At 44.6% G+C, this 24479-nt stretch overlaps 1 protein-coding gene across 5 annotated transcripts in view; it reads left to right on the top strand.

The window, feature by feature from the left end:
• Window positions 1–24479, top strand: part of nid2a (nidogen 2a (osteonidogen)) — a 165924-nt gene that overhangs the window by 37386 nt on the left and 104059 nt on the right. For all 5 annotated transcript variants that reach the window (XM_068039105.1, XM_068039106.1, XM_068039107.1 and 2 more), the window contains exons 10-12: window positions 2636–2767; window positions 19550–19678; window positions 22734–22979. In XM_068039105.1, the coding sequence (XP_067895206.1) occupies window positions 2636–2767; window positions 19550–19678; window positions 22734–22979 (507 nt within the window). The remainder of the gene's footprint in view (window positions 1–2635; window positions 2768–19549; window positions 19679–22733; window positions 22980–24479) is intronic.

Raw genomic sequence — 24479 nt, 5'->3', positions numbered from 1 at the left:
TCCAGAGCACTGACAGACGGCGAATGCGATTCCTCTGTTTAAGAAGAGGGGCAGAGCATGCCTTGGGAATTATAGACCAGTCAGCTTCAGTAGGAAAAATAATGGAATCCCTACTAAAGAAGAGGACAGAAGAGCAGCTAAAAAAAATGTATATAACAATGAATAGTCAGCATGGATTTCAAAAGGGAAAATCTTCTTTGACCAACCTTATTAAATTTTTTGAGGAGGTAACAGAGAGACTAGATAATGATAATACAGTAGACGTAATCTATCTGGATTTTCAAAAGGTCTTTGATAAGGTGCCTCATAATTGACTAATAAACAAGGTCAAAAAATATAGAGTCAAGGGACAGGTGGTAGAATGGATTGCTAACTGGCTTCAAGACAGAAAGCAGAGAATGGGAGTAATGGGTAGTTATTCAGAGTGGCATAAGGTGGGAAGTGGTGTTCCACAAGGATCAGTGCTGGGACCACTGCTGTTCACAATTTACCTTAACGATTTGGATTTTGTAATCAAAAACACAATTTCTAAATTTGCTGATGACACCAAATTGGGGGGACAGTGTCAATACTGAAGAGGATTGCAACAAATTACAGGACGACAATAATAAACATGCAGAATGAGCAAATGATTGTCAAATAAAGTTCAATACAGATAAATGTGAGGTGGGAAGAATTGGGAGGTCACTTATTATTTGAAGGTGTGTGTCTAGGTGGGATAGAGGAACAAAGGGATCTCAGAGTACAAATACATCAATCACTAAAAGTTGTGTCATACGTTAGCAAGGCCATTAAAAAAACAACAAGCCAGGCACTGGGCTTTTTTCTAGAGGCATAGTCTTGAAAAGTAGGAAAGTTTATGCTAAACCTGTATTGAACCTTGGTTAGGCCGCACTTACTGCTGTTCTGGTCGCCATATTATAAAAAGGATATAGAAGCACTGGAGAGAGTGCACCGAAGATTTACAAGGAAGATACCAGAAATGTGTGGGTGTACATATCAGGAAAGGATGAACAGGTGGGGTCTCTTTTCACTTAAAAAAAGACTGAGGGGTGACATAATAGAGATCTTTAAAATTATGAAAGGTTTTGATAGAGTGGATACAGAGACCTTGTTTCCACTTGTGAGGATGAGCATAACTAAAGGCCATCAACATAAGAAAGTCACCAAGAAATCCAATAGGGAATTCAGAAGAAATTTCTTTACCCAGAATGGTGAGAATGTGATACGACCACAGGAAGTGGTTAAAGTGAATACTGTAGATGCATTGAAGAGGAAGCTGGACAAGCATATGAGGGAGAAAGGAATATTGGGTTATGCTGATAGATTTAGATGAGGAAAGATGTGAGGAGGTTCAAGTGAGGGGGGCGGCACAGTGGCGCAGTGGTTAGCACCGCAGCCTCACAGCTCCAGCGACCCGGGTTCAATTCTGGGTACTGCCTGTGTGGAGTTTGCAAGTTCTCCCTGTGTCTGCGTGGGTTTCCTCCAGGTGCTCCGGTTTCCTCCCACAAGCCAAAAGATTTGCAGGTTGGTAGGGAAATTGGCCATTATAAATTGCCCCTAGTATAGGTAGGTGGTAGGAGAATATAGGGATAGGTGGGGATGTGGTAGGAATATGGGATTAGTGTAAGATTAGTATAAATGGGTGGTTGATGGTCGGCACAGACTCGGTGGGCCGAAGGGCCTGTTTCAGTGCTGTATCTCTAAAACTAAAACTAAAAAGTGGAGCATAAACGCTGGCATGGACTGGTTGGGCTGAATGGCCTGTTTCTGTGCCACTAATCCTATGTAATATAATCCTATGTAAAGGGGGAATATTAAAGTACCTTCAAAAATAATAGGCACAGAGTAAGAATGAAACAAACTGAAAACTCTGTAACTGGAGTCTGGCCATTTTGAGGAGATTATGAATGTGGAACCACCTTTAGATGCACCTGTTCCTCTAACAAAAAATTACATGGGATCTAACTTCAACCCAATTTTATACCACCTTTACATTTCCAATGATAGAAGAGAGCTGATTATTCCATCAGATCATTTTTATCATTAAAGATTTCATCGTCAGCCATAGCTTGGTAATGGATCTCAGTGTGTGGGTTTGAATGTACATATGCAACCATTCATCAGTGCTACAAGTGGGCAATATAATCACAGCTCCCTGCTCACATCACCTTTAAATGCATCTAATACTGAACTGCTTGCAGCAGTATAATTGATGTTTACTGGTAACCTATTACACTGTTATGTCGCACAGTAATCTTAAACTTTATTCAAAATTTCTTGGTAGCATTGACCCAACCTTCACTTTTGTTAAAAAATTAACAAGATTTCAGGCTGCTGACTGTTCATCTTTTTAATAATTTGCAGCAGAACAATTTTCTTTGCAAGATCTATATAACAAAAGGTGAAATTAAATGTTTCCTGTTGTCCAGGTGAGCACAAAAACTGTCTTTTAAAAATGAACACCCACCAACTGGATCTACTTTTCTACCTTGTAATTTTAAAACTATTTAAACCCCACTTGGAACACCTTGGACCTTCAATGAGATCTTCAGAGTTTCAACTAGTTGTTAATTGGAAAACACTTGCTTTCCTCATTAGTATATAACTAACAAGACTTTCACTTTCTCCTCAGATATTGATGAGTGTGCTGATAATAGTTCCCATGAATGTGGAGAACATACCAATTGTATCAATGTCCCTGGATCCTATGGGTGTGAGTGCCAGCATGGCTATGAAATTCTAGAGGATGGAAACACGTGTGTTCGTAAGTATTTTTAGATAACTTTAAGTGAATAATTTCATTCTTTGTGACTGTGCATGCTAGCTAATAAACACCAAATTTTGTAATCAAATTTTTAAACAGTGACATTAGTATAATTTAGATGTTCATCCTTATCCCAAGGCACCTCTAGCACTATTGGATCATATTTTCTTCTGTTGAATCATTTCACCAACATTACATTTGTGCATAAATATTGAAGACTTCTGATAGAACTCTCTAATAGATGAATGCATTTGAAGATTGTTCTGATCCAAAAATGGGTTTATGAAAAGTGAGAGGGAAAAAAAGCAGTGTTTTACACATTAAGTCTTGCAATTTAAATTTAAAACTGCAATCGTGTAAAAGTTAAGCCAAATTATGTGAGAGGAAGAATAATCAAAAAAGGAACTTCCAACTCCAGGGCAGACCTGGAGTTCATGATCTTAGTAGAGTCTCAGGTTTCAAAGTAGACCAAATGAACTATACAAAGAGTTGTCTTTCTCAGCTAGGAATGTTAAATCTCCAGGATTAAAAATTCATTGCCTGGACACGATGAGCAACATGGAAGAAAAAAAAAATCATAGGGGCACTAAAAAAAATTCATTCTCTTTGACCAATTTTCTTTATTAGTTGTAAAAATATTGATGATTGGGAGAAAAAGGCACTTTGACTGCACAGGGGGGAGGGAGGCTGAAGACCAGGTGATGAAACCTCCAGGAATACATCCATCCAACCAGAGTTGGCAACCTAATCCCAGAACATGGTTATAGACACCTTTTCCATTTCAGCAAGAGGAGGAAGAAAAGAGCAAAGAGGTCACAGCTGGTGCATGACTTTCACTGGGCATTACCTGAAGTAATGAATATCTTCTTCTTTGGCCTCCTTGTCTCGAGAGACAATGGGTAAGCGCCTGGAGGTGGTCAGTGGTTTGTGGAGCAGCGCCTGGAGTGGCTATAAAGGCCAATTCTAGAGTGACAGACTCTTCCACAGGCACTGCAGATATAATTGGTTGTCGGGGCTGTTGCACAGTTGGCTCTCTCCTTGCACTTCTGCCTTTTTTCCTGTCAACTGCTAAGTCTCTTCGACTCGCCACTCTTTAGCCCTGCATTTATGGCTGTCCGCCAGCTCTGGTGATCACTGGCAACTGACTCCCACAACTTGTGGTCAATGTCACAGGACTTCATGTCGCGTTTGCAGACGTCTTTAAAGCGGAGACATGGACGGCCGGTGGGTCTGATACCAGTGACGAGCTCGCTGTACAATGCGTCCTTGGGGATCCTGCCATCTTCCACGCGGCTCACATGGCCAAGCCATCTCAAGCGCCACTGGCTCAGTAGGGTGTATATGCTGGGAATGTTGGCCACCTTGAGGACTTCTGCGTTGGAGATACGATCCTGTCATCTGATGCCAAGGATTCTTCGGAGGCAGCGAAGATGGAATGAGTTGAGATGTCGCTCTTGGCTGACATACGTTGTCCAGGCCTCGCTGTCGTAGAGCAAGGTACTGAGGACCCAGGCTTGAAACACTCGGACTTTTGTGTTCCGTGTCAGTGCGCCATTTTCCCACACCCTCTTGTTCAGTCTGGACATAGCAGCGGACGCCTTTCCCATGTGCTTGTTGATTTCTGCATCGAGAGACTGGTTACTGGTGATAGTTGAGCCTAGGTAGGTGAACTCTTGAACCACTTCCAGAGCGTCGTCGCTGATATTGATGGATGGAGCATTTCTGAGGTCCTATCTCATGATGTTCGTTTTCTTGAGGCTGATGGTTAGGCCAAATTCATTACAGGCAGCCGCAATCCTGTCGCTGAGTCTCTGCAGACACTCTTCAGTGTGGGATTTTAATGCAGCATCGTCAGCAAAGAGGAGTTCCCTGATGAGGACCTTCCGTACTTTGGTCTTCGCTCTAAGATGGGCAAGGTTGAACAACCTGCCATCTGATCTTGCGTGGAGGAAAATTCCTTCTTCTGAAGACTTGAATGCGTGTGAGCAGCAGTGAGAAGAAGATCCCAAACAGTGTAGGTGCGAGAATACAGCCCTGTTTCACGCCACTCGGGATAGGAAAGGGGTCTGATGAGGCACCGCTGTGCTGAATTGTGCCTTTCATATTGTCATGGAATGAGGTGATGATACTTAGTAGCTTTGGTGGACATCCGATCTTTGCTAGTAGTCTGAAGAGACCACGTCGGCTGACGAGGTCAAAGGCTTTGGTGAGATCTATGAAAGCAACATAGAGGGGCATCTGTTGTTCGCGGCATTTCTTCTGTAGCTGGCGAAGAGAATAGCATGCCAATGGTGGATCTCTCTGCTCTAAAGCTGCACTGTGGCTCAGGGTAGACATGCTCAGCCAGCCTCTGGAGTCTATTTAAAATGACTTGAGCGAAGACGTCCCCCACTATGCTGAGCAGGGAGATTCCACGGTAGTTGTTGCAGTCACCACGATCACCCTTGTTCTTATAGAGTGTGATGATATTGGCATCGTGCATGTCCTGTGGTACTGCTCCCTCGTCCCAGCACAGGCAAAGCAGTTCATGGAGTGCTGAGAGTATAGGAGACTTGGCACTCTTGATTATTTCAGGGGTAATGCCGTCCTTTCCAGGGGCTTTTCCACTGGCTAGAGAATCAATGGCATTACTGAGTTCGGATTTTGTTGGCTGTTCGTCCAGCTCATCCATGACTGGCAGAGACTGGGCTGCATTGAGGGCGGTATCAGTGACAACATTTTCCCTGGAGTACAGTTCTAGGTAGTGCTCCACCCAGCGGTCCATTTGCTTGCGTTGGTCAGTGATCGTTTCCCCTGATTTAGACTTGAGGGGGGGGCGATCTTCTTGATGGTTGGCCCAAAAGCTCTCTTAATGCCATCATACATTCCTCTGATGTTTCCGGTGTCGGAGGTCAGCTGAATACGACTGCATAGGTGTTGTCAGTAGTCATTTGCACAGTGCCTAACTGTTCTTTGTGCAGCGCTTCTGGTTGCTTTAAGTGCCACTAATGTTAACTCACTGCGGGCTTTCTTGTAGTTCAACAGTGCAGTGCGCTTAGCGGCTATGACAGGTTCCAGCTCTTCAAAGTGAGATTGAAACCAGTCTGCATTCTGCTTCACATGTTTGCCAAAGGTGGTCATTGCTGAGTCATAGATGGCGTCTTTGATGTGGGCCCACTTGGTCTCTGCATCCCCTGCAGGAGTGTTTTGAAGGGCTTTTTCAAGTGAATTTAGAAACTTATGTAACAGCTGTGGATAAGAAATTCTGTTAGTTGATGCGCGTGCAGCCCCTCTGCTTGGAGTGATGTAGCTTCTTTTGGTTTGAATGTACCTCAATAGAATTAACTGTCTGAGCATGATGGCAAAATAGTACTTATGAGAAAGCCTGTTGATCAAAAAAGTCCTGCAGTATCAGACGAACACTTGCTCCATGTTATCAATGAAAGTCACCACTGTTCTTGTCTCATATGGTACAAAACCCTTTCAGGCATCCGCAGAAAATATTTCAGAATCAGATAGCAAAATAAAACATTTTATCACCAAGCATCCAACGACATAAAATTCAATATCAACAACAGTGGAGGCAACTAAAGTTTTGACAAGATGACAGGGCACCATGGAAACTATGCACATAATTATTTGTGCACCAAGCAACAATCCTATGGCATACCTAAATATAAAGGACCATTAGCGGTTTTTGCTGACTGAAAGACTACTATTATGAGAGAAATTGAGTTTAGGCAAAGATCAATCATGATCAAATTGAATGACGAATGGGCTAGCATATTGAATAGCCCACTCCTGCTCCTATATTTCTTTATTCCTACATTCCTGTGTTCTATAAATGTGCCAATAGTATGCAACCAAAAATGAAAATGCTGTTCCTGTGAGCAAGTTTGCATTCAACAAAATTGCATGTTTCAAAACAACATATTCCTGCATTTAAATCCTCGTAAAAAGGATCATATAGCCAATTGAGTTTGTGGGAGGGAATTTCTGCAGGGGTTCTCCTGATTGCCTGATACATCATTGGCGGAAGAGACATGGAGGAATTGTGGCTACAGTGTGTTTCCAGGATTTCTTTGTGTCTTCCACTAAAGCTAAGTTGGATGAAAAATTCAACACTTGTTTCTGAACTTTAATTTTACCTGAAATTCAGTGGAACAACAAAAAACACAAAAACTTTCAAGTAGAATATTGCATTATTGCCTAATTCACATATTCATATATTCTAAGCTGATATTTTGCAGTTCAGGACTAGCAATCTGAGTGTCATTTCCATTTCCAACCTTCAAGGGATAAAATGACTGTAATGTGTAGCTATCTGTTGGTCTGCCTTTCTGTGCTTTCATGGCCAACTAGGGATGGGGCCGTACTGGACCTGGTATTGGGGAATGACCCTGGCCAGGTGGTCGAAGTTTCAGTAGGGGAGCATTTTGGGAACAGTGACCATAATTTCATAAGTTTTAAGGTACTTGTGAATAAGGATAAGAGTCGCCCTTGGGTGAAGGTGCTAAATTGGGGGAAGGCTAATTATAACAATATTAGGCAGGAACTGAAGAATTTAGATTGGGGGCGGCTGTTTGAGGGTAAATCAACATTTGACATGTGGGAGTCTTTCAAACATCAGTTGATTAGAATCCAGGACCAGCATGTTCCTGTGAGGAAGAAGGATAAGTTTGGCAAGTTTCGGGAACCTTGGATAACACGGGATATTGTGAGCCTCATCAAAAAGAAAAAGGAAGCATTCGTAAGGGCTGGAAGGCTAGGAACAGACGAATCCCTTGAGGAATATAAAGACAGTAGGAAGGAACTTAAACAAGGAGTCAGGAGGGCTAAAAGGGGTCATGAAAAGTCATTGGCAAACAGGATTAAGGAAAATCCCAAGGCTTTTTATACGTATATAAAGAGCAAGAGGGTAACCAGGGAAAGGGTTGGCCCACTCAAGGACAGAGAAGGGAATCTATGTGTGGAGCCAGAGGAAATGGGCGAGGTACTAAATGGGTACTTTGCATCAGTATTCACCAAGGAGAAGGACTTGGTGGATGATTAGCCTAGGGAAGGGAGTGTAGATAGTCTCAGTCATCTCATAATCAAAAAGGAGGAGGTGTTGGGTGTCTTGCAAAGCATTAAGGTAGATAAGTCCCCAGGGCCTGATGGGATCTACCCTAGAATACCGAGGGAGGCAAGGGAAGAAATTGCTGGGGCCGTGACAGAAATCTTTGCATCCTCATTGGCTACAGGAGGCGTCCCAGAGGACTGGAGAATAGCCAATGTTGTTCCTTTGTTTAAGAAGGGTAGCAAGGATAATCCAGGAAATTATAGGCCGGTGAGCTTTACGTCAGTGGTAGAGAAATTATTAGAGAGGATTCTTCGGGACAGGATTTACTCCCATTTGGAAACAAACGGACTTATTAGCAAGAGGCAGCATGGTTTTGTGAAGGGGAGGTCGTGTCTCACTAATTTGATTGAGTTTTTTGAGAAAGTGACGAAGATGATTGATGAAGGAAGGGCAGTGTATGTTATCTATATGGACTTCAGTAAAGCCTTTGACAAGGTCCCTCATGGCAGACTGATACAAAAGGTGAAGTCACATGGGATCAGAGGGGAGCTGGCAAGATGGATACAGAACTGGCTCGGTCATAGAAGACAGAGGATAGCAGTGGAAGGGTGCTTTTCTGAATGGAGGGATGTGACTAGTGGTGTTCCACAGGGATCAGTGCTGGGACCTTTGCTGTTTGCAGTATATATAAATGATTTGGAGGAAAATGTAGCTGGTCTGATTAGTAAGTTTGCAGACGACACAAAGGTTGGTGGAGTTGCGGACAGTGATGAGGATTGTCAGAGGATACAGCAGGATTTAGATCGGTTGGAGACTTGGGCGGAGAAATGGCAGATGAAGTTTAATCCGGACAAATGTGAGGTTATGCATTTTGGAAGGTCTAATGCAGGTGGGAAGTATACAGTAAATGGCAGAACCCTTAGGAGTATTGACAGGCAGAGAGATCTGGGCGTACAGGTCCACAGGTCACTGAAAGTAGCAACGCAGATGGATAAGGTAGTCAAGAAGGCATACGGCATGCTTGCCTTCATCAGTCGGGGCATAGAGTATAAAAATTGGCAAGTCATGCTGCAGCTGTACGAAACTTTAGTTAGGCCACACTTAGAATATTGCGTGCAATTCTGGTCGCCACACTACCAGAAGGACTTGGAGGCTTTGGAGAGGGTACAGAAAAGGTTTACCAGGATGTTGCCTGGTCTGGAGGGCATTAGCTATGAGGAGAGGTTGGAAAAACTCGGATTGTTTTCACTGGAACGACGGAGGTGGAGGGGTGACATGATAGAGGTTTACAAAGTTATAAGTGGCATGGACAGAGTGGATAGTCAGAAGCTTTTTCCCAGGGTGGAAGAGTCAGTTACTAGGGGACATAGGTTTAAGGTGAGAGGGGCGAAGTTTAGAGGGGATGTGTGAGGCAAGTTCTTTACACAGAGGATGGTGAGTGTCTGGAACTTGTTGCCAGGGGAGGTGGTGGAAGCAGGTACCATAGAGACGTTTAAGAGGCATCTTGACAAATACATGAATAGGATGGGAAAAGAGGGATATGGACCCCGGAAGTGCAGAAGGTTTTAGTTTAGGCAGGCATCAAGATCGGCACAGGCTTGGAGGGCCGAATGGCCTGTTCCTGTGCTGTACTGTTCTTTGTTCTTATGACAGAAGCAAATTAACTGAAAATAGTTCTCACAAACTATTACCATATTTTACAGATGAGTTCCCTAGAGGATATGTTCCTTTCCTTTTGATAAGTCTGATAACTCCATAGCTACAGGAAGGGATGCAGGAAGAGATTTGTTGGAATTGTATGTAACCTTGATCTTACTTGTGACCCCAGGGTAAAAGGTTGCACACAAGTTGTTTTTACATATCCCGTTGAGGATATATTTTGAGCTTTGCCAAAAAATGTGCTCTGTAATCAGTATTCTGCTTGTGCTTAATGCAATTGTAGAAAACAAATGTAATGGAAGAAGTTTTTTTTCCCCTCTGGATTTAAAACATTCTTTAGTCCTCCAAGGATTACAGATGACATGTATAGTTTGGCAGAAGCAATTTCAGCTGTTTGTGGCACTGTAGATGTGATTTCAGCATTACCTCTCTTTGTGCTGACTGTGGCCATTTCTCCTGATTTGAGCAAATCAACATTAATTTTAAATAGGAAATCAGCAATAATAGTACAAACAAATTTGGGGTAAAATTGGTCTTGGGATGTGAGGCTGGCTGGGTGGGGGGATGGGTTGCGCAAAATGGACTATCGTGAATTGGCAGCTCATTTTACACCCCCACTCGATTGGAAAAGAAAATCAGGCAGAGTGTAAAATGGGCTGCTAATACTTTAGCCTCCACTTTATTCTACTGCCAAAGACCAATTTCACTCCCATTAAATATCTAGAGAGGATAGTACTATTTTTCAAGTTGGAAGCAAAATTAATAGAAAGTTAGCATGAGTACAAAATGGGGGTTTTATCTTGGCTACAATTGTCTGATTGACGATGAGATTCAGGAAGCAGCTGCCATAGAAGTTCACAGTATCTCTGGTGCTTTTTTTTTTATTTCCAAAATATACTTTATTCATAAAAAAAACTGTAAAAAAATACATTACAAAACAGTTCCAAAAAGCACAAAGTCAAATAATACAAAGAGTGCAAAAGAGATCAGTTTCCTTCAATACAGGAGTGAGTTGCCTCACAATCCTTTCATTTCATTTTACATGCTATGTACATTTTACAGCAAAACAAATATTTTCTGGATACAGTTGAGGAGTTTCCCATGGATCCAGCCCCTCAGTTCACCTTAGTGGGGGGGGGACCTTACACAGTGGTCTTTCCCCATTGAGCCTTTGCCGCGGCTGCCCCAAGCTTTAGTGCATCCCTCAGCACGTAGTCCTGGACCTTGGAATGTGCCAGTCTGCAACATTCGGTCGTGGGCAACTCTTTGCGCTGGAAGACAAGCAAGTTTCGGGCAGACCAAAGGGCGTCCTTCACCGAATTGATAGTCCTCCAGCAACAAAAAACAAAGAACAGTACAGCACAGGAACAGGCCATTCGGCCCTCCAAGCCTGCGCCGATCTTGATGCCTGCCTAAACTAACACCTTCTGCACTCCCGGTGCCCATATCCCTCTATTCCCTTCCTATTCATATATTTGTCAAGATGTCTCTTAAACATCGCTATCGTATCTGCTTCCACCACCTCCCCTGGCAGCAAGTTCCAGGCACTCACCACCCTCTGTGTAAAAAAACTTGCCTCGCACATCCCCTCTAAAATTTGCCCCTCGCACCTTAAACCTATGTCCCCTAGTAACTGACTCTTCCACCCTGGGAAAAAGCTTCTGACTATCCACTCTGTCCACGCCGCTTATAACTTTGTAAACCTCTATCATGTCGCCCCTCCACCTCCGTCATTCCAGTGAAAACAATCCGAGTTTTTCCAACCTCTCCTCATAGCTAATGCCCTCCAGACCAGGCAACATCCTGGTAAACCTCCTCTGTACCCTCTCCAAAGCCTCCACGTCCTTCTGGTAGTGTGGCGACCAGAATTGCACGCAATATTCTAAGTGTGGCCTAACTAAGGTTCTGTACAGCTGCAACATGACTTGCCAATTTGGTTGGTGTTTATCTCGGTGTGCGGCCCTGGGAACAGCCCGTAGAGCACAGAGTCCTGTGGTACAGAGCTGCTTAGGATGAACCGCGACAAAAGCCACTGCATCTCTTTCCACACCTGCTTTGCAAAGACACATTCCAGAAGGAGGTGCACAACCATCTCTTCCCCACCACAGCCACCTCGAGGGCACTGTGCAGAGGGTGTGAGACTCCGGGCATGCAGGAAGGATCTGACGGGGAGGGCTCTTCTCACCACCAGCCAAGCTATATCTTCGTGCTTGTTTGAAAGTTCTGGTGATGAGGCATTCCGCCAAATGACTTTGGCGGTCTGCTCAGGGAACCATCCGACCGGATCCACCATCTCCTTTTCCCATAAGGCCTTGAGGACATTCCGTGCAGACCACTGCCTGATGGATTGGTGGTCAAAGGTGTTTTTCCGTAGAAACTGTTACACAAAGGATAGGTGGTACGGCACGGACCAACTGGATGGCGCGTTCCGCGGCAATGTGACCAGACCCATCCCTTGCAACACTGGGGACAGATAGAACCTGAGAACATAGTGACACTTGGTGTTTGCGTACTGGAGGTCTACACACAGCTTGATGCAGCCGCACACGAAGGTAGTCATTAGGATGAGGGCGACGTTGGGTACATTTTTCCCGCCCTTATCCAGAGGTTTGATCATCATGTCCCTCCGGACCCGGTCCATTTTGAATCCCCAGATGAAGTGGAAAATGGCTCGGGTGACCGCCACAGCGCAGGAGTGGGGTGTGGGCCAGACCTGCGCCACGTACAGCAACAACGTGAGCGCCTCGCACCTGATGACCAGGTTCTTACCCACAATGGAGAGAGATCGCTGCCCCCACATGCTCAGCTTCTGGTGTACCCTGGCTATTCGCGCCTTCCAGGTTTTGGTGCACGCCCCGGCCCTTCTGAACCATATCCCCAGCACCATCAGTTGGTCTGACCTGACGGTGAAGGCGACAAAGGATCGGTCAGCCCAGTTCCCAAAGAACATGGCCTTGCTCTTGCCGTGGTTAACTTTGGCTCCCGAGGCCAGTTCGAACTGGTCGCAGATGCTCATCAGTCTGTGCACAGACAGCGGGCCCGAGCAGAAGATGGCGACGTCATCCAGGTATAGGGAGGTTTTAACCTGAGTGCCTCCGCTGCCTGGGATTGTCACCCCTCTTATGCTCGCATCCTTCCCAATAGACTCAGCAAAGGGTTCAATACAGAAAACCAACAAGACCGGGGAGAGAGGACAGCCCTCTCTGACTCCACATTGGATCGGGAAACTTTCTGATTCCCACCCATTGATTGCGACTGCGCTACTGATGTTCGTGTAGAGCAGTTCGATCCAATTGCAGATTTCCCTCCCCAAACCCCATTTTGGAAAGCACATCCATCATGTAGGTGTGTGATATCCTGTCAAAAGCCTTCTCCTGGTCCAGGCTGATGAGGCAGGTGTCCACCCTCCTGTCCCGTACATAGGCGACCGTATCCCTGAGTAGCGCGAGGCTATCGGAGATGGTCCTGCCGGGTATAGTACAGGTCTGATCAGGGTGAATCACCAACTCCAGAGCAGACTTGACTCGACTGGCTATGACTTTTGACAGAATCTTATAGTCAACATTAAGCAGTGAGATGGGCCGCCAATTTCTGATTTCTGCCCTCTCCCCCCTTCCGCTTGTAGATGAAGATGATGATGCCTTTCCTCATGGATTGTGACATGCTGCCAGCCAGGAGCCTACTGTCGTATACCTCCAGCAGGTCTGGGCCGACCCAGTCCCACAGGGCCGAATACAACTCAACCGGTAAGCCATCGCTTCCGGGAGTTTTACTCGTCTCGAAGGACTTGACGGCCTTTGTCAGCTCGTCCAGAGTTAGCAGCTTGTCCAGTCTCTCCCTCATGCTGTCATCTAAGACCTCTGTGATAGATGACAGGAAGGACTGGGAGGCTCTGCTGTCTGTGGGCTTCACGTCATACAGCCCAGCATTAAAGGATTTGCTGATCCTTAGTATGTCGGACTGCAAAGACGTTACCGAGCTGTACTCTTCCTTCAGGCTTCTGATCAGAGAGCTCTCTGTGTGTACCTTTTGGAAGAAGTAACACGAGCATGTCTCATCCTGCTCAATGGAGCAGACTCTGGACCGGAAGATGATCTTAAAGGCCTCCCTGGCAAAGAGCGAGGCCTGCTGGCTCTTCACCTCATGGAGGTTCTCCTTGACCTCGACCCCCATCGTCTGCAGCCGGAGCAGATTTTTCATACTTTTCTGGAGTCGGGACGTTTCTTTCTGTCTCTCTCTCGCCCTCTGAACATCTTTGAAGATAAAGAACCTCTTGATATTCTCCTTGATCACTTCCCACCAGTTTGGCATCTTTTACTGTTTCTATTAGGAATTTGGACGTAGCGTCCAGTTTGCTGTCGTCTCTGCTGGATCGTCCAGCTGCATCGATGATGCAGTTGAAGTCACCGCCGAGGATGGCCGGCCTGGACGTCGCCAGAAGCAGTGGGAGCTGCTGGAAGACGGTCAGCCGCTCGCTGCATTGAACCGGGGCGTACACGTTGATGAACCAGAGTGGAGCATTGTTGTACATTACATCAGCTACAAGGAGGTGACTGCCCACCACCTCCTTAACTTCAGAGATGGTGAAGTTACCTCCCCGCAGCAGAATACCCAGGCCGGAGGAACGGGAATCATTACCCCCTGACCAGATTGATGGCCCGTGGGACCACCATCGCAACGATTGCCTGTGGGTGCTGAGGTGTGGTATTCCACACTCCTGCAGAAACAGTAGGTCGGCTTTGACCTCGGCGAGGTAATCCAAGGTTGAAACACATCGCGTAGTGGATTTAATGCTACGCACATTAATTGAAGCAATCCTTATACCCATTTTTTTAAAGTTAGTTGTTGCCTCCCATACCATTTGTCCTCGCTAGTCCCAGTCCTTCAGGATGTTCCTGCATACCCATAGTGTACGCAATCTGTTTCACGATCGTTGGGCTCAGAAACCCCTCCTGGTTTTTCATGCAGGGTTCATTCCACTGGGGTGACATCGGGGGGGTCTTGTAGGCAGCAAGGATTGGGCTGTCCTCTGCTGTTCCCCTCTGTTCCTCCTCAAAAAAGATCACTGCACCCGGCTTCCCGGAGCTGGGGGCGCCAGACATGTCGTTGCTCTCGGTGTCCCGGAGCTGGGATGCACTGGGCATGTCGCTAGGTTTGGCGCTTTGGGTTTGGGGCGCGCTGGGCCCATCACAGCTTCCAATGCTCGGGGGCCAGGGGGGCTTTATCTTCCAGCTCCTTTGAGTTCTGCCGCCTCTTTTGCATGTGCCGTCATTCTGGCACTTCCTCGTCCAGTGAAGAGGATCTGCTGTAGTCTATCTCAGACGGTAGCCTCCTCTTGCCATTGGTTTGGGTTGTGGCCTGTTCCGATTTTGCAGGTTTTTTCTTTGTGGTTTTCCTTTGTACCACTTGCCACTGGCCTATTTGTCCATCTGCTGCCTCCTCCTCCATCGATTCTGTCTGTGGAGGAGGGGTTTCCGGGCGCAGGGTAGGTGCTTGGTCGCTGGTTTCAGCTGCCTCCCCTTTCTTCTCCTTCTCAGGGATACTTTCCTCGCTGTGGAGAAGGTTGCTTGTCTCCTTTCCAGCACCAGACGCCTTCGTCGTTCCTTCTCCCGGCCTTTCCTCGGACCTTGCCGCCTGAGCATAACTGAGGCAGCGTTTGGGGCAGGCTTTGTAGAGGTGGCCTGCTGCACCGCACAAGTTGCAACACTTACTCTGCTTACAGTCCTTGGTCTGATGGCCTTCCTTCTTGCAGTTTTTGCAGACAACCGTGCTGCAGTTAGCTGCCACATGACCAGATTTGCCAAAGGTGCGACAAACTCTGGGCTGCCCGGCATAGACCAAGAAGCCTCGACTTCCCCTGGTAGCGAAGCTGGAGGGAGGGTGGATGATGGCTCCATTGGCATCGACCTTCAAGGTCACGTTGACCTGCCGCTTGCTGGTCCAAATACCAAATGGGTCCTTGACATCAGTGCTACTGCCGGCCACCTCGACGTACCTGGCGAGAAAGGTGAGTACATCCACCACAGGAACATGGGGGTTGTAGAGGTGAATTGTCACCACCCGGTCACATTGTGACGGATGCGTGAAGAGCGGCTCCGCTTTGAGGATGGACAGCGGCGCCAGGTTCCCTTTCTCCTTGAACACCTTCAGGAACTTGATGCATCCCGCCACATTCTTGAATGTCACATTGAAATATCCACTGCTGGGGAAGTCCTGCAGGCAGAAGATGTCCGTAGCATGGAATCCGCAGCAATCGATGAGGATTTTCTTGATGAAGAAGGTGCGATCAACCGGTGCATCTCCTTCCTTGTCCTTCACCACCACCCGAACAGTGTTACACACTCCCTGGCCTGAAGCTCAAAGATTGGTTATAGCCATTTTACTCAAAGCCTACCCAGGATCAAAAGCCACTGATCATGGTTTCTCCCCACAGTATCTCTGGTGCTTTTGAACAGAGAAGAGCATAACTCTTTTGAGGTTGAATGTTTTTACTGTTCTGTAACCTGCTGCTCCATCCACTATGCTGCACTTCTTGGTCCCCATTCCTCTTCAGCTTCCACAGCGCTCCATTCCTCCTGAGTTCCAGCTGAGCTGCAAATCCTGACCCCAAGCTGTGCTCTAATCACTAGCTCACAATAGACCCACATTATAGCTCATAACTACACTCCAGATCCAATATGCGATGCCACGGGAGATCAACCAGTTAATGTTTGAATTCAAGATCTGTGCAATCAGCTTTTTGCTGTGTATATAATCCTATGCATAGGAATTTGAAAGCCATAATGAAAACTAAATGTTTCAACTAATACCTCCATATATTAATGCTTGCATTAGAACTAAATTAGTACTTGCTTATTGTGAAGTTCTGAGAATTTACCCTTTAACTTTATAGCCTGTCACTTGTGGATATGCAACTTACAGAAAACTGAAGCTTTGAGTCATACAGCAATTAATGACCTCTTCTAATCACAAAAATGTTTGTTCCATTTAACTAAGGGAAAGAATCTCAGGATAATTTGATGATGTTTTCTAGTCGTGGTTATCTTGTAAATGAACAGAGCGACAAATTCAAGTTTTATTACAATGTAGTGAATCCAATCAAAATGGAAAGAATTTTGCTCATTGCTGTTTTGGGAGCTGAGCTACACCTACTGTAAAAGATTTCTAAAATTGGGACCCATGGTGTATTATAAGGGTCTGAGAGGGTTAATCTTGAGACTGTGTAAAAAAAATACCTCCTACCACGATAATGTAAAAGAACATGTGAGAGACACTTGAGAATAGATGCAGCATGGCTTTTGGAGGAGTCAGACAGGCTGGTGTGGCGTGTCAGTAGTTATAATGCAATAAAATTAATGTTAACAACTACAGACTAAGAATCTCTCTGGCTAGATTAAATAAGGTGGCAGTGTACCAAACCAACATATAACACATGGAAGTATCTCCTTAAAATTAAACAATTTTATATAGTGTTGGGATTTGTTATTGAAGCATGTAAACAAAGCGATAAATTATGTTGACATGAGCAACAATCAAGATGTTAAAATGGACTGTGTGGCATTTACAGTCAAAGCTAACAGCGTGCTCACAAAAGTACTCTACACACACTCCAAACAATGTTAGGCTGACAATAAATGAATAAAAATAGCTAGAGGAACTCTGAAGAGAATAGACCCTTTTTAATATGCAGAGTGTTTGAGTCTTAATGCAATTAAACCACATTTACAACAGTGAATGGTTAAACATAAACTAGAACAGTAGGAGTAATTCCATAATTCCACATTCCTCACAGGGAGGCTACAGTCAAAGGGAGCGTGGTTCAGAGATAAGGCTACATCGTTGCAGCCCTGATACTGTGACCCATACACCCTGCTGCCGGATCACAGAATTAGCCCAAAGATTCTAGGCCCAGTAAAATTTTAAGAGGTTGCAAAAGTTTTGCAAAATGAAACTGGACAATCTCCTAGCATCCAAAAAGGATTTGTAATTATTGTATTTTATAAATGATATATAGAGTCATGTCACGTGGGATAATTGGATGGGCAGGTTTGGTGAACTTCTCCTGCTAGAAATGACAACAACAAAAACAACTTATATTCCAATAGCACCTCTAAAGTCATAAAGGAGTTTCACAGGAGCATTATCAAGTAAAATTTTATACTGAGCCACATTATGTGATATTAGAGGAGGTGACGAAAATTTTGGTCAAAGAGGTAGGTTTTGAGGAGCATCTTAATGGAGGAGAGCGAGGGAGAGAAGCAGAGAGGTTTAGGGAGGGAATTCAAGAGCTTATGGCCTAGGCAGCTGAAGGCCCAGCCATCAATGGTGGAACAATTAAAATCAGGGATGCTCAGAGCCCAGAATTAGATGAGCACAGATATTTTGGAGGATTGTGGGATTGAAGGAGATTACAGAGATAGGGAGGGGTGAGGCCATGGAGGGATTTGAAAACAAGGATGAGAATTTTTAAATCGAGGCATTGCTTGACCAGGAGCCAATGTAGGTCAGTGAGTGCAGGGGTGAATGGGACTTGGTGAGAGTTAGGACGTTGGCAGCAGAGTTTTGAATGACCACAAGTTTACAGAGGGTAGAATATGGGAGGCCAACGAGGAGTGTGTTGGAATAGTCGGGTCCAGAGGTAACAAAGGCACGGATGAGGGTTTAAGCAGCAGGTGAGTTGAGGCAGGGGCAGAGTTGGGCAGTGTTTTTTTTTATTTATTTGTTTCATGGGATGTGGGTGTTGCTGGCCAGGCCAGCATTTATTGCCCATCCCTAATTGCCCATGAGAAGGTGGTGGTGAGCTGCCTTCTTGATCCGCTGCGGTCTATGTGAGGTAGGTACATCCACAGTGCTATTAGGAAGGAAGTTCCAGGATTTTGACCCAGCGACAGTGAAGGAACAGTGATATAGTTCCAGCTCAAGATGATGTGTGGCTTGGAGGGGAACTTGCAGGTCGTGGTGTTCCCATGCACCTGCTGCCCTTGACCTTCTAGGTGGTAGAGGTTGCGGGTTTGGAAGGTGCTGTCTGAGTAACCTTGGTGCGTTGCTGCAGTGCATCTTGTAGATGGTACACCCTGCTGCCACTGTGCATCGGTGGTGGAGGGAATGAATGTTGAAGGTGGTGAACGGGGTGCCAATCAAGCGGGCTGCTTTGACCTGGATGGCGTTGAGCTTCTTGAGTGTTGTTGGAGCTGCACCCATGCAGGCAAATGGAGAGTATTCCATCACACTCCTGGCATGTGCCCTGTAGATGGTTACATAGCTGGAAATAGGCAGTTTTAGTGATGGTGCGGATATGTGGTCAGAAGTTCATCTCTGGATCAAATATGACACCAAGGTTGCGAACAGTCTGTTTCAGCCTCAGACGGTTGCCAGGGAGAGGGATGGAGTTAGTATCTAGGAATACTACATACCATACTATATACAATATTATGTTGCTAAAATCTTAATGATATTTTATAATATTATACAACAAATTATTGTCTTTAACATATCATGCTCCATAAGAAATATGAGAACTCATTGCAGGGTCCCAGTGGGGTGAACTGCTCACAGACCTTTCAACCTCAAAGAGTTTTATATAATATCTGCTACAGGGCTGATTGCATTTGACTGTTTCTCCATAATGGCTCGGTGGATAAGTGCACCACATGGTGTGGTACTGCGCCCTGCCCCGAGGAAAATCATAGGCTTGGTTTCCTTGTCTGTATTGGAGCTAGCTGATGTCAATTTGAGCAACAGTGCAAGTGCTGCTGTTGTCTCCGAGCTAATGAACAGCAAATCAACCAGGGCTCACACTGCATTATCCATTAACTCCTGATGGATATATGCATCTGTATATGCATATTTGAATAAGGACAGGATCAGGCACACAGCTGAATAGACTACATGGATTCATCCATCAAGAGTTAATGGATACAACATAAGGAATAGCCATTTGGTGAATGGACTGCAGGGCTCCTGCTCCCAACTACGGAACTGTACTCCTCTAAAAAATGCTCATTTAGGAGAGTAATGGAAATGGGAAGGAAATATGAGGGATGAAAGCCTGACTAAAATATGCCTGTGTTTCTTTCTTGCAGGTGTTGATAAATGTACTGAGGGAGTATGTCACCCATATGCAACTTGTTACAATATCCCTGGCTCATTTGTCTGTCGGTGTAACCCTGGCTATGAAGGAGATGGTGCCCAGTGTAGGCCACTAAAGCCTGGTAGGAATCCAAAATCAAATTAAATTTACAGTAACTTTGTTTCCTGTGTACAAATAGTAGGATTTGGGATAAAGGATTGGGAAAAGTAGGACAATTTATTTTCTGCACTGTGTATTTCTTCCCTACAATAGTAATATTTTTCTGGCTCTGACAACGACAAAGCAGTGTTGCTTTGAAAAGATATGCCCGTGGAAATTGGTAAGCAGCACCCTAATGAGGCCCAGCTGTTAAAATTGGCCAAGCTTCCCTGCCATCGCTCCTAGATGGGCACACTGTTCACTTTGCCACATTCCTGCCCAGGAGTTAAAGTACAGCCCTATATTTTTTTATTTCTCAGTGTAGATTGGCCACCTGTCCTAGCTGACGATGTTAACAGTTCAAATTTTAACTCCTGCCCCCCATCTCATCTCAATGCTAGGTGACGGAGGACGCAAGAGTATTCCTCGCACGTCCTGCTTCTAGGGCCCAAATGAAGGTAATGTCATTCTGTTATTTGTGTCCCATAACAGCACAGAAGGAGGCCATTTGGCCCATCAAGTCGATGCTGGCTCTATGTAGAGCAATCCAATCAGTCCCATTCCTCCGCTCTAGCCCCATAGCTCTGCAAGTTTAATTCCCTGACATTAATCCTCCTATTCCATGAGCCTTAGTTTTGTTAACCAGCCTTTCATGTGATACTTTGTCAAATGCTTTCTTAAAATCCATATTGACAACATCCATTGCTTTCCCTTCATCGACCTTCTCTGTTACTTCATCAAAAAATTCAATTAGATTAGTCAAGCACAATTTCCTTTTACAAATCCATGCTGTCTCTCCTTAATTAACTCAAACCTCTCCAAGTGCCTGTTGATTTTTTTCCCTGATTTATTGTTTCTAAAATCTTACCCACCACTGATGTTAAACTGACTGGCCTGTAGTTACTTGGAATGTTCTTACACCCTTTCTTGTATAAGGTTAGTCACATTTGCCACTCACCAATCCTCTGGCACCTCCTCCACATCTAGGGAAGGTTGGAAAATTATGGCAACCCCTTTTGCTATCTCCACTCCCACTTCTCTTAGCAACCTGGGGAAGCCATCTGGACCAGGTGACTTTTCCACTCTAAGCATATCCAGCATTTCCTATCAATTTTCACCCCATACATTATTTCTAGCATCTCCACTTCTACCAATATTTTGTCAGCATCTTCTTCCTTAGTAAATACAGATATAAAATACTCATTAAGTATTCTAGCCTTGCTTTACGCATCTAAGCATATATCATCCTCTTTGTCCCTAATAGCCCCTCTGAGCCTCTTACGACCCATTTACTATTTACATGCTGGTAGAACATTTTTGGGTTCCCTTTTATGTTAACTGTCATTCTATTCTCATATTCTATCTACTCCAGTCTTATTTTTCTCTTCATCTCCCCTCTCAACTTATTGTATTTGGCCTGTTCTCACTTGAAGAATTCATCTGACATGAATCATACACCTTTTTTTTTCTTTCATCATATTCTCTATCTCTTTCGTCATCCGAGCCCTGGCTTTGGTTTCCTTACCTTTCGCCCTTTTTGGAATGTACCTACCCTGTACCTGAAACATCTCCTTAAAGATTGTTCCATTACAATTTTTCCTGTCAAACTTTGATTCCATTTTACCCTGGCTAGATTCCCTCTCATTCCATTGAAGTTAGCCCTCCTTGAATTTAGAAGTTCTACTTTACAGAAGATATTATATGCCCAATATCACCTCTTGAGTACAATCCTGGAAGTGGTATCCGGTGCTAAGGAGTGGGGTGAACTGCACCTGCACACTAACAAACCAGTCTTTAATTTGAAAACCTCCAATTGCCAGGGTTTGGCTTCTCAAATCCAAATAGAGCAAAGATTACATTGCTTTCTGCTGAAGACTCTTTGCGGCTCCAAGCAAGTCAGATGCCCTCCGCTTCCCCAGGCAAATGGGCCTTGGCAGTGAATATCAGCAGACTATTTTACCACAGGAGGATCATGACTGTACCTGACTGTATCCTCACTTGACATGCACATTTGCCGGTTGGATCAGCGAATAGAGATGTGGATTATGAATCATGGCCAACTTTCCTCTCTCTAACTTAAACAGGTTGTAGTGCCCTAATATTCTTCATTCTGAGACAAGCTAACTTAGCACAGAGTGTTGATTTGAATCTGGGAGTTTTGTGTTCTTTAGGATTCAGCCATTCACTGAGTAAACTTGCTCAGCCATCGGGGAAGCCTAATTCTTAACTTCTTTATTTATGTAACCGCCTACCATTCTGTCTCTTCCAGCCTTTCTCAGACTGAATGACTTGCAAATTTGATTGGAGTCCATTGTGATTAATAATACCAATGTACTTGTGCAGTGTTGGCCATCCTACATGATTGGTTTCATAAAAAAGGCACTGCGACCTTAGTATAGACATGGGTACCACACTCCCTGAAGGATATATTGACCTACGATGGGGTACAGTGCAGATCCAATACAATGATACCGGGGCTTAAAGGGCTAAATTATGAGGGCAAGTTGGATAAACTTGGTGTGTAGTCCCTTGAGTTTGGAAGGTTGAGGGATGATCTAATTAAGGTGCTTAAAATGACAAAGAGATTCAACGGGCTAAATACTGAGAGACTATTTTCTTTGGTAGGGGAATCCAGAATGAGTGGGCACATCTTCATTTCTATGTGGAATTAGGAGGCACCTTTGTGCACAAATTCCATTTCTCCTGAAAAGCTGTGAATGCTGGGTCATCTGAAATTTTTAAGACTGAGATTCAAAGGGTTTTGTCAGGTAAGGGTATCAAGAGATAGGGATTAAAGGCAGGTTGATGGAATTGAAGTACAGGTCAGCTGTAATTTGATTGAATGGCAGAACAGATTCAAGGGACTAAATAGCCTACACCTGTTCCTATGTTGCTGTTTAATTTCGGGGATAGCGATTAGGTATGTTTTTATGTTGAGGGGTTGGGTGAGGGGTAGCATTGCCATTTTATGATTTTGTTGTAGTCTGAAGCACTGTATTTAATGTGGAATAGATGACAGAAATATTTTCTTTCTTCAGAAATTACCGGACGTCCAAAGACTGTTTGTGAACAGCAGCGAGATGGAATGCAAGCAGAGTTCAGCCTCGGTGGGCATCGGTCACACTTTGGAATCCATGTTCCTCTGTGTGATGAGCAGGGCAACTTCAGGCCTCTACAGTGTCACAGTAGTACAGGCCAATGCTGGTGTGTGGATGCATGGGGAAGGGAAATTCCTGGAACCAGAACACTCCCTGGAAATAATCCACCACAGTGTGCGCTCCCAGGTCAGCAGATCTAATTTAATTCAAATAAAGCTGTTATCTCACTAAACTGCTGATTTGCTGAAATCTGAAAAGAGGTAAAACCACAAGTCCACTGTCCTGTAGACACTTCATTCTGTCAGTTTATCACACTCTTATCCCCTGCCATTGGTTTACTTACTTTTTAATTGGAGTGGAAAATGCTTATGCCACATCTTTGCTCATAATGTACAGAAAGCAGTATCTTGCTGTCTGCCTCGCATTGAAATGCACTGAATGTGTGAAGTTGCTGCATTTGCGTGATAGATATGAAATAAACACATCAAAGACAATTACGTCTTATCACTTCAAGTGTAATTACACTTTTAACAATATGGTAAGTGTTAATTACTGCCAATCAACCTCTGAAACACTAAAAATTAGCTATTATAAATGTGGAATCTAATTTCTTCAAGTATTAATTGTTGGCGATTTAAATATGTAAAACTTGTATTCTTATGTTTTTCTTTTTACTTTTCCTTTGTCTCTTTTTTTTTCTTTCTCTTAATCCAATCTCTCTTTCCCTCACTTTATTCCTCTTTCTGGACCTGATTTGCCTCTGAATCCACCCATTCTAATGTGTACTTCGTTCTCAGTCGTTGAGCTGTTAACTTCACAATCTTTCAATCTAATTGGTTAAGGAGATACACAGTTGCTTGCCCTGTTTACTCAGATCCCAGATGCCCGGTTTCCCTCAGTGTGATGTTATCAGCTCACATTTCAGAAACTTGCCACACCAGAAATTTAAAAACCTAAATGTGTAAGGACGGGTCTACTTTAGGCTGCTGGATACCCTGGCAGAGTGAGAACCAATGGGTTGTGTGTGTTTTCTTTCCTATCAATTTCAATTATCTCCCCAATTACATTCCATTAAAAAAATCCTACTCAGTAACATTCCACCAACCAGATTCTTTCCAATTACACTTAAGGAATTGTTTTTGGGTGACAATTCAGCTGTAATAGTTCTCACAATAAACTCTCATAACATCAATCAAATGGCACACACAAAAATTTAGGTTTGTGGCTGGAAGGAGCTAAAAAACACGAGTTGAAAATACTACATTCGGGTTGGTACAGGTGTATCCCTGGTTGTGATAGAATTTGGATCAATTTGAGGTGATGAATTAACTATGTCATGTGAAATGTATCTATAGCATATTGGCTTCCATGTGTTTTTTTCCCTATAAACAGGCTGGTGACAACAGTTGGCGGGGGAGGGGCCACAATTTTACACGGGGCGGCAGCCGTGAGAAACTGCCCACCTGCCCCAGGCCAATCAAGGTTCTTAAATGGCCAATTAACTGCCACTGAAGGGTATCCTCCCGCCACCGCAGGTATTTTACCTGTGGTGGCCAGACGGCAAAGGGCCCAAGAAAATCACCAGGCAAAATGGCGGCCTTCTTGCAGGCTGTGGGGGGGCCCTCCTGATCGGGCATCTGTGCCCCATGGAGGGCCGCCCCAATTGCCCCCAGTACACAACACTCC

The sequence above is a fragment of the Heterodontus francisci genome, chromosome 9 (assembly GCF_036365525.1).
Source record: "Heterodontus francisci isolate sHetFra1 chromosome 9, sHetFra1.hap1, whole genome shotgun sequence".
Taxonomy (NCBI): domain Eukaryota; kingdom Metazoa; phylum Chordata; class Chondrichthyes; order Heterodontiformes; family Heterodontidae; genus Heterodontus; species Heterodontus francisci.
Note: the sequence above shows the minus strand (reverse complement) of the source record. Positions and strands in the feature narration are given on the sequence as shown.